Source organism: Cervus canadensis, chromosome 16 (assembly GCF_019320065.1).
Source record: "Cervus canadensis isolate Bull #8, Minnesota chromosome 16, ASM1932006v1, whole genome shotgun sequence".
Classification (NCBI taxonomy): Eukaryota; Metazoa; Chordata; class Mammalia; order Artiodactyla; family Cervidae; genus Cervus; species Cervus canadensis.
The window spans coordinates 22,620,866-22,632,367 of record NC_057401.1 but is presented as its reverse complement, the minus strand read 5'-3'; the positions used below and the strand labels follow the sequence as shown (position 1 = coordinate 22,632,367).

General features: G+C 36.6%; 1 protein-coding gene across 3 annotated transcripts in view; it reads right to left on the bottom strand.

The window, feature by feature from the left end:
• PLPP1 (phospholipid phosphatase 1) overlaps positions 1-11,502 on the bottom strand; it is a 112,052-nt gene that overhangs the window by 85,132 nt on the left and 15,418 nt on the right. The window contains exon 2 of one of the 3 annotated variants that reach the window (XM_043488652.1): positions 5,282-5,427. The exons of the other annotated variants lie outside the window; for them this stretch is intronic. Within the exon in view, the coding sequence (XP_043344587.1) occupies positions 5,282-5,427 (146 nt within the window). The remainder of the gene's footprint in view (positions 1-5,281; positions 5,428-11,502) is intronic. 3 annotated transcript variants of the gene reach the window in all.

Below are 11,502 nucleotides of genomic sequence, written 5' to 3'. Positions count from 1 at the left end.
TCAATGGACATGAGTCTGAGCAAACTCTGGAAGATAGTGAAGGACAGGGAAGCCTGGTATGCTGCAGTCCATGGAGTCAAGGAGTCGGACACAACTGAGCGAATGAACAACAAAAACAACCAATTGCTTCTTACCTCCAGAATTATTCCTACCCTTAGTGGAGGCCATGAACACTCACCTTAGCTATATAAAAATACTACTACTCAAAGACATTTAAGTTTTGGTAATTCATTCCAAGTCGTACAATATTTATGCTTATAAAATACCATATAGTTTTAAATTTCACTTCACTAAAAGCTAAATTCCATTCTTAGTACACTGCCTGACCATCTACTTCTAACCTAAGGAGTTATCAGGAAAACTCACTCTCTCTCAAAGGTAATAATCACTACTGTTAGAACAGGAAAAAACAGAATTCTTTCCTGGTAGGCTTCTCAATTTATCCCACATAGAGAGGTCTCTAAAGTAAGCAGTTCTTTAACTTCTTGGGGTTCCCAGACTCCTTTAAGTTTCTAATGAAAACACAAGAACTTTTTCCATATAGTTTTACAACCTGTACACTGACATACCAAAAACGGTCATCTATGGACACTTCTATTTTAAGGTATAAGAAACATAATAAAAACAATTAATACTGTAAAGCCCACAGACCTAAGTGATCACTAGAATATGACCTCGGAAAAGCTAGAAATAATTCAACCTGATATTACTATATCTTCCCTTAATTTTCCTTCCTCTTCTCCTCCTTCCAATTTTACCCTCTTCCCATCACCCCTCTTTGCTCTTAACAGTTCATTTCCTTATTTGGCTACATTATAGAACTAAAGTCACTATTAGAATTACTTACACTTATTCCAACGTTATGTTTCCTGTTCTAATTTCAAAAGTCAAAGTGTATTTTTTTAAAGACAAGAAAAACCATTTGTTGAATACCAACTATTTGCCAGTTATTTGTCTATAGTCTATCTCACAACTCTGTGATGAGGAAAGAGAGTATCCTCCCAAATCTGTATGTTTGAAAACTTACAAGTCACTAAGTCAGAGAAAGTCAAGATATAAATCACAAAATAGTTGGATATGAATGAAAATATGACAAGTAAAACTTTAAAGTACAGTTAAAATACTACACATTAAAATGTAGTTTTAGATTTATATATTAGAAATTAATGAAACAAACATTCAGCACAGTAACTTTTAAAAGCTCAAGAAAGTGGAAGAATATAGGACAGAAAGTAATGAAACACAACAAGGAAAAGTCAAATCAATAAAACCAAATGAGATTTTACAGATTAACGAAATAATCAGGCTTGCTAAAGTTTAACAAAAGAAAAACACAAATACAACAAATTATTAAAAATTTCAAACGGCATTAACTCTATCTTAGAACTAAATTTTATCAAAAACTCATGGATGTTAAGCAACTCACCCAAGAGTACAAAGATCCCGGGTGTGTACTAGGACAGGTACTAAAATTCACAGTTGGTAAATAGGGAAGTCAGAATTTTAACAAAAAGTTCCTCTTCTTTTCATATCATACCACCTCTCTTAGAATAACTATCAGGGTCTCAGTCTCCTTAGCTACAAATAAAAAAGAGAAATGACATTTCTTAGGTCTCTTTTCAATCCATGATTCTATGAGCTTTAGCTGGTCTGTATATAAACAGCTTATTTCCTTATGTTGGTTCAACTGGGGGTGAAGGTGGAGTTGCTTTGTATGACCAAGAATACATCTCAATCTACTACACTTGGGTTGATTGAGCCATCCTAATGTGTAAGTGCACTTTGCAAAACTTGAAAGAAACCTCAGCAAAACTTACAAGAAAAATAAACAGTGAACTTACAAGAAAAATAAACAGTGAGGTAACTGCTTCTAGGAGCTGATGCTTTACCAACTATGTAATGGATAAAACCCATATGTAAGAAATATTCTCCCTTCCAAAAAAAAATCCAACATATGTAAATTTAACCATGTTTGTTCATTTCCCTACATGTATATTTGGGTCTAACAAATAAGTCTACAGTTACTTTTGTGAAATTTGTTTCTACAAACCCTTTCATTTTCTCCTTTTAGCAGTCCAAGGTTAAAAGTAAATAAAATTTTTTGGGCTTTTTACTACTTAGTGTTACCTGAGCAGTTTTTAGAAAGTTCTATTCATTCCAAATTTAAGGAATGTTCTTTATTTGGTGTCCAATTCAGTTTGAACAAAATACATTTTGGAGAGAAAAACATGCAATATTTTTCTTGCTTTCTTTGGAAACAGGTGTTGCACATCTTTCCAGAATCACGTTGTTATTTTTAAACAAAAAGGGTTCTCTTCTCCTTCTCTATAAAGGTAAAGAAAGTCATTCAAAATTTTACCAACTTGAACAAGTGAAACTAGTAAGTATGCCAGGTAAGATAGTTTGTTTCCTCTACAGATCAAATGCTGAGACTCCTTCTTGATTCATATTCCAGATCATTTGACAAATGTTTCACATCTAGCTCACAGCTGGACATTCATATCTAGCACTCAAGAGAGAACTCACACTAGAGATGAATATCTGAAATTTCAATTATAAAAGGGATAGCTGAAGCCATGAGATCTTACTAAGATCAGAAAAAGTGACAAGAACAATAATCTAAAGAAAAAAGAGACAGCTAACTAATAACCCACCTAGGTGGCGCTATTGGTAAAGAACCTGCCTGCCGATGCGGGAGACAAAAGAAATGCGAGTTGGATCCCCGGGTTGGGAAGATCCACTAGAGAAGGGCATGGCAACCCACTCCAGTATTCTTGACTGGAGAATCCCACGGATGGAGGAGCCTGGCAGCTACCTTCCAAGGGTCGCAGAGAGTCGGACACAACCGAAGTGACTTAGTGCACAGGCATGCCAATTAATAAGGAATGAACTATCAGGTAAGTAGGTAAAGAACATGAAAGAACAGTGTCAAGGAAAATGAGGGGGACACTTCTCAAAAATGTCAGTAACGTTTTTACTTAACTCCCTGACAGTATGCTAGGTTTCTTTCAATCACTTTAAAAGGTAAATGTTATTACATTTTGAAGATGAAGAAACTGGCCCAAGGCAACTTAGGTTGCAGGATTACGACTCAAAACCCACGTCAATGAGGCCATGAGCCTTTTGGGTTCAGATGGTCTTAACAATAATAGATGCCACTTACAAAGAAACAGAGCAGAAAAGGAACACACAAGTGGTAACTGATGAACCATGACGGAAGAACTGCAGTACTCTGAGTGAGAACAGAAAGACTGAAAGAATTATAGAAAGAGAGTAATTGGGTGAAAAACTTTTAAATGCCTTGTGATATAAAAGGAAGGAAGGGGGAGAACGTGGTCTATACCTTGAAGGATAAATACAGCAAAAGAAGGGTGATGATTTTTTTGGTCTTGTCTACGGTGAAAAAGATGTGATAGTGAGCTGGTTGCAATTGTGATAGTGAGCAGTGCAATGCAAGTAGTGGGAGAGGAGAACTTCAGAATGAGGATGAATAGCTGGAGCTGAATCCACAGGAGATGAAAGGAAATGTAAACATACTGAGACAATCAACTCATCAAAAACAGGGTTATACTTTTGGCTGATTCATGACATTGTATGGCAGAAACCAGCATAATATTGTAAAGCAATTATCCTCCAATTAAAAATAAATTTTAAAAAAAAGATCAGGTTGGTTACTGTTAGGTTTTTTTTTTTTTAATGTTTCCTATTTGATTTGTATTGCTCTGCAATGTAATCAGGTTCTGGTTACTCTTGAGATGCCACATTCGGTTATTAGCATTGGCTTCACTCTTTCCCCTTCCCACACTCCCCATGGCCCTATGGCCTTGATGAAAACATGTGGCAAAGGGAAGAAAGGGAGCTGAAACAGTGTGGGCACCTCTGTGGATGTGATACCAGACCAAATACTTAACAATAATTTTCATTTAATCCTTACAATACTAGAACACAAGCTCCAAGAAGGCATAAATTTCTTTTGTTCTCTGATATACCCCAAGCACCTAAGACAGTTCTTAGTACAAGGCTGGCCCTCAACAAATATTTAGTGAATGAACAAAGAGTCACCGTGTTATTACTATCCCCATTTTAAAGATGAGAGGATGACTCAAAGAGGATAAGTAACATAATTAAAGTCATACTAAGGGTGAAATTTAAAATATTTAACAACTAATACACACCAGCACGGTCATTCAGAACAGATGGCAGCTGGTGCTAGAGGAGCTGGGTTCTGCTTGAACCTTTTAGTTGTGGGATCTTGGGTAGGTCCATGAGAGAGTTGTGGGTGAGGGAAGCTAAGACTCAGATGTATACGGTCTACCTGTTTTGATAGTAAGTGATGCATCCAGGACTCAAACACACACTTACATGACTAAAGCCTTCTAAACGAAGTAGGAAATGGTATATTTGTGAAAAAATGAGGAAAGTAGGAGATAACTGGAGTTTAATAGAGTAGAAAAACATTCACAACTGCAATGGGAAACAAATGAATTAAAAGTTGATAACTGAGCTCAATCTGTTGCCAGACAATTAGGAGAAAAAAAAAAAAAGATAGTCCAACTGTGGTAGGGTAAAGTGCAAGGAGGAATAAGAGAAATATGAATGGGCAAAGCAAAACTACAGGATGAAGATTTTCAATTCCAGGTAATTAATTGGACATGCTTCAGTAAGAAATGAAAAATCAACACTGGCTTTGAACAAGAAAGGACTTGATGGAAGTTGTACCTCAAGATGAGTTTACGCGAGGTAGAGAGGGAGAAGGTGAAGAGCGGGGAGCCACATAGGAGGGGTCCGTGGTCGAGAGCTGTATATTTGGGTGTGATTCACAGAGATGGCACTCAAAGTATCCAGGGGCAAGAGTTCAAAGAACAGTGCATCCTCAGCTTTTAGGAACACCTACATTCTGGTCACTGGCGTGTAGTCACTACCTCTCTGTGGCTGACATGGTTTTACTATAAAAAGTACTTAGTTATCGTTTTGGCTTTCTGTTCAAGTTGAAACAAAAGGGAGAAACTACAGTTTAGATATAAGTGACATTTACCAAAGAAAGTTTTACTCTTTGTGGTTTTCTGTCAATAATTACCTATAATATCCTCAACCCTGGAGTCTCTTAGTTCATTAAGACACTTAAAATAAATTTGTGTATGTATTTAAACAGCTTTTTAAAAAATCCAAGACAACTATATGGGCAGGTTATTTTAATATATACCCTGAGATTTCTGCACAAAAAAACAAGTTAGCCTATTTATTTATACACTAACAAAAATAAAAAGCAGAAGTTGGTCACCTGTTGTTACTGCTCCAGAAAGGCACACAGTGCCAGCTGGCCAGGAACAACATTCTTTCCTTCCACTCTCTCCTAGTAACAGCTGTTCTCTTTTTTCTTCAAGCTGGCAAAGGTCACATTCAGTAGCAAACTCTCCATGCAGATTTCTACATGCAAAAAGCAAGGAGAAGGCTGACGTAACAGGGTGTGGGGAGTGACAGCTGATTTTGTTCTATTTTAATTTCTCCTGGGCATTTACTGGGAATATATTTTGGGCTTCTTTGATATCTGGAGCTATTAATCATTTCTCAGCAAAAAAAAAAAAAGCATTCTGTTTACATGAAACTGGACTTGAAGATGATATAGAAATTTTGAAGTAGGAAAAAAACTATAGCAAAATTGTACAGTAACATTTACATCATTAATGGCTGCCTAATTAAAATGCATTATGCTAAGTGAAGAGGCCAAATTCAAAAGACTACATACTGTATAATTCCATTTACTATATGGCATTATATGACATTCCATTTATATGACCTTATAGGATGGAGAACAGACTGGTGGTTGTCAGAAGTGGAGAATGGTGGGAGGAGCTGACTAAAAAAGAGAAATATGAGGGAATTTAGGGCGGTAACAGACTAATTCTGTATCTTGATTGTGTGGTGGTTACATAGCCCTAAATTTTAAACTGTCAACAATTCACAGAACTGTATCCCCAAAGAGTGAATTTTACTATATACATTTTTTTAAATGTGAGCTTAAGCCTCACGTCACCTCTCTCTACTCCCACTTTTTTCAAATCTCTTCGACAAGCTCCAAACAATAACCCCACCCCCTCCACCCAGCTAACACCTACTTGCCATTCTAGCTTCTTTCTATTCAGTTCCTCCTGGAATCTTTCCTTTGGTGTGGCAGGGTGGGGTCCTAAAGAGAGCTGAGACTTTGTAGTCAGATACACCTAGTTGGGCTTACTTTTGGCATTCTCCCAGTTACTACTTGAGTGAGCACAGGCAAATTATCTATCTAACTGAGCTCAGTTTCCTCATGCAGTGAATGCAAATAAATAGAATTTATGTACCTCCCTGTTGTAAACAAATTAAATGCTATTCCCTGATCTTTCTCCTCTGCCTACTGCCTTCAGAATCACTTTGAGTTTCCACAGACCTGATACTTAACATAAAATTATCACAACACTTAACTTATGTACTGAAATTATTTATAATCTTTGGCAAATAAAATGGCTCGGTGTCTCTCTCCGATTCCTAAATTCACAGAGGCCAGCATATTCACTGACTGATAAGTTAAATTGTTTGAAGAATACTGTGTCGACCTGATCTGGTCTTACTGTTAAAGAAGGAAATACTGGAAGAGAGAGAGAATCGGGAAGAAAAGGCTAGAACACTCTGAGACAGTCTGGGGTGGATGACTCAAGAAGGTTTTCCAAAATATCTACTAAGGTGTTGTATATTGAACTACACCACAAAAACTGCAGATAACCTAAATATTTAAAAACAGAGGTAAAGAGGATTATGCCAAAAACAATGAAATACCCCATAACCATTAAAGGTAATTTCGTAGAAGACTATGTCAAAGAAAGTACAGAAGTAATCTCAACTTTTTTTTAGAGCACAGGTTTTTAAAAAAGTGTTAAGTTCATAGACATAAAAAGATACATAACCAAAATATTAAAAGGCATCATCTCTAGGTGGTAGTGGGATTAGTAATGATATTTACTTTCTTTTCTGGGCATTTTAGACTTTACCAATTTATTACATGTTAATTCTAGAAAATTTGGAAACCACAGAATAATTATTTTAAAAGAAAAAACTAATCTAGATTTCACTAATGATGCTATTCCATGTCCAAGACACAGATGTCCAAAAATGGGGGTAAAATAAATACATTATGATGAATCCACATAATGAAACACCATGTATTTCCAAAGTAAAATAGATTATAAACTATATACCTTTGGGAAAGAAACAAGATATGAGAAGTTCCTCTAATGAGAAAGTTTTTTAACTTGGAAGATCTATGAACAGATATACAGGAATATTTCAACAAATATTAACTACTGTATCTTTCTTTGAAAGTTTATCAAGAGGCAACAAATTTCAGAAGACAATATAACACAGTGAATCAAGGAGAAAGTTCCTCCTTGAAACACAGTTTCTATAGAATTTATTTAGTCTTTAGCTTAAAAAAATGATTCATGCCTGCTTAGTTGCTCAGTTGTGTCCAACTCTCTGTGACCCCATAGACTACAGCCCATCAGGCTCCTCTGTCCATGAGATTTTCCAGGCAAGAATACTGGAGGGGGCTGTCATTTCCTTCTCCAAGGGATCTTCCCCACAGGATCACAACCCACCCCCCCAACCCCGTATCCTGCACTGCCAGATGATTCTCTACCATTGAGCCACCTGGGAAACCCAAAGAAATTATGAACTGTAGGGATTTATCTGGGTATTATTTAAGCTTGTAAAACAAAGCATCCCATGTTCAGGTAAGAACATCTGATTAAGTTATTTCTCTCTTTGAACCAATGACACTTCAAGTCTCGGAAATCCCATCCACAAACTTCTCTTAACCAACAAAATCTCCTTTTTCAGCAACTAGGCAACCAACAACTTCTTCCATTCAGCAGGAAGGCCTATATTCCAAAGAATAAAAGTGTGTGTTTACTATTAATAGTATAGTGATTCTTGAATAAAACTAACAAATTCTAATGCCTTTATAGAATTTCTAGAATTGTTATCATCTAGAAAGGTATATACATAAATGCTTCTTTAGAAACTATGGATGGTGGTGGCTGGTGGGCAGATTTTAAATTCTTTAAGGAGACTGCTTTAGCAACTGAATTTGTAGGAACAAAATCTGATAAACTTGATTTCATCATTTTGGTACAAACATGCATAAAAGTACTTAGTGAATCAAAACTACGTGGCATATGGCAGAAACCAACACAATACTGTAAAGCAACGATCCTTCAATTAAAAATAAATTAAAAAAAAGAATCAAAACTACAGATGAAAAAGTTTAAACCACCAAATAAAATCCAGACCTAAGATCTCAACTGCTTTTAAGAGTTCACATGCCCCTACCAATTAAAAAATGTACTGTGTATTTAAATCTTAATTTATATGGATCCATCATGTCTACCCTGAAATTATGCCAAATGGCAAGGTTCCAGAAACTAAAATACAGTTACACTAAGGTGTGTCTCAGAAGTAAAACATAAAAACTCTAACTTTGGCAGGAAGTGACCAAAGTAGCATATCTAAATTAGTAAGCTTTGTTTAAAACACATGCACTTTTTTTTAAAAAAGGGCACACAAGCCAAAAAGTTCGGTAAAATTCTTTTTTTTAATAGTTACGATGATTGCAGCAGCAAATCATTTATCCATCTTCCCAAAAATCTATGTTTGTGCCACTCAAGATAAATTCCATACAGAAAATAAAAGTTATCTTCTGTATAATTTTATACGGAAGATAAAAGTTGCAAGAAGGAAGAACTCCCACAAACTATTCATTTCAGGCTAAGAGCAAACATGCAATGCTGAAACTACACAATAAACAGCAGCTACCATGGGAAACAAGAAAAAAAGACAGGCAGGTAATAGTTGTTGACTGCCTACCAATTCTTATTTATTACTAACAAATCTGTGAAGCAGACAGTATTCTCTCCATTACGCAAGTGAAGAAACTGAAGTTCAACAAGACTAAATAAGCATCTGTGTGACCAAAAGCAAGAATGCGTAGTAGAAACAGTGCATGTGTGCTCAGTTATGTCCAACTCTTTCTGACCCCATGGACTGGAGCCCACCAGGCTCCTGTGTCCACAGGATTATCCTGGCAAGAGTACTGGAGTGGGCTGCTATTTCCTCCTTCGGGGTATACAGCTGACCCAGGGATTGAACTGGTGTCTTCAGCAGCTCCTACAGCAAAGCAGAATTTTGAAACCAGTCTACCAGGTTTCATATACCAAATTCCACCATACCTGGTTAACAACTACTTTGGAAAACATGGATATCAAATAATCCATTGTTTTCTGGGTTCTATAAGAGGAATTCAACTATTCCTATACCATTGACCTGAAAATGGCTCCTTTATCTGGCAAGATCATTCTTTCCTCACCTGGCGTATCACAAGAAACCATGACAACCTACTATCCCAGACTACTAGCTACTACACTCTCCTTTCTAAGTCTAACTTTTTTAAAAGAACTACCAATACCCACAAATTTCTACTTCACCAACTACTCACTTCTCAGCCCACCACAATTTAAAAATGGCTTTACATAAAGTTATCAGTGACCTTAGTGTAACTAAACCAAATGGACACTTTCCAGGTGTTACCTCACCTTTCAAGAGGATGTAGACATTGTTACCACTCTCTTTTTGAGGCTCTCTCTTCTTGAGGCACTCTCTTCACTTGGCTTTCCAGAAACAGTCTTCTGGTTTTTCACAGCATCCTCTCCCTCTCAGTCTTGGCCTTTTTTATTTCTTCCAACCAATCTGAAGCTCAGTTCTAAACCTGTTTTTTTTTTTTTTTTCAATTTATAACTTCTTCCTGAGATTTCATCAATTCTCATGACTTCGATTACCATGAATATGCCCAGAACTCTGAAAAGTCAGACAGTTCCTCTGAGCTTTAGATCCATTTATCCAAACAAGGACTAGATACTCCTTCTTGGAAAATTCAAAACTTCACGTAACATGGTGAAAACCAAACTCACTACCTCATTTCCATTCCCATTCCCATCTTAAATGGGTTCTCTCCTGGGGCTTCCCAGTTTAATTATTACAGAAATCAACATCTATCTAATTATACAAGCCAGAACTTTCAAATCTATCTATGATAGTTCTCTCTCTCTGACTCTCAGTTTTCCCTATGTCGCCAAAACGTGTCCATTTTACCTCCCAGATACCTCACAAATCCCTCAACCTTCCTCCATCTCTACCAGCACCTCTTTACTTTCACTACCATTATCTCATTTGGTCCCCTGCAACAGCTTCCTAACTGATCTCCCTAAATCCATTCTTTTCCAGCTCCAATCTATTATTCCACCCTGCAGCCAAAGTCATCATTTTAAAAAGCTACCCTATCCTTCTTATTCAAAATCCTGTTTATAAACTCTCATAGTACCCAAACCTCTCCTTCAGAGCACTTAATGGTTCATTTTTATCTTTATTTGTGTGACTATACGCATCTCCACTGCCCTCAACAGAACCCAGCACACAGTGTGTGTAAGAACGAATACTACTGGAATAACAAATGCCTACTACATAATGGACACTGCAGCACGGCCAATGAGAACATACAGATGAAGACCCAGTCATTTTCAGATAAAGAAACTGAAGTTGTGAACTTGGGTGATTCACCCTAGTAGATGATAGAAACAGTATTCAAACTCAGACCTGTACCTTTCCAGTGTCCATATTCTTTAAATTTTATGCATTCTATGAATACAAAATAACTTTGTAAAACTTTTATACATTAAAAAAAATAAACGGAACTAGTATCTTGATAAAATAAAAAATATTTTAATAAAGTTCTGTTGAAATTGCAAGGTAAAACCCTACATTTAAACTGCAACAGTTCATTTCTCTCTTACTTTTGAGTAATTAGTTTGCACAGATATGGTGCTAGCCCCCTCAAAAAAGTACCCATTCACACCCTTTATTATAGAAAGCATTAATGAGTCTTTATCTCCTATAACATAAAATCTTCTTCTGAATTATATTCAGATAATATGCTAAAATATGTTTATAGCTAGCCCCTATCTGAGCTATAACATTTCTGTCACAACTCTATTTGATATGTCTGACAGTTCAAAATTTCAAACCTCTCTGCTTTTAATTTATAAAACATTCAACCAAGTTATGCTATCTTCCAATCTCAATATTTTATTTGTTTTAAAATTTTATTGATTGATGGGTAGATGGATTGACTGATTTTTGCCACACTGGGCGGCTTGTGGGATCTTAGTTCCCTGACCAGAGATCAAACCCAGACCATGGCAGTGAAAGTGCCAAGTCCTGGGAATTCCCTGGTGGTCCAGTGGCTAAGATTCCATGCCCCCAATGCAGGGGGCCTGGGCTTGATCCCTGGTCAGTGAACTAGATCCCGCACGCTGCAACTAAAGATCCTGCGTGCCACATGATCAAAGATCCAGTGTGGCTGCAACTAAGACCGAGCACAGTCAAATAAATAAATAAATATTTAAAAAGAGAGAGAAAGAA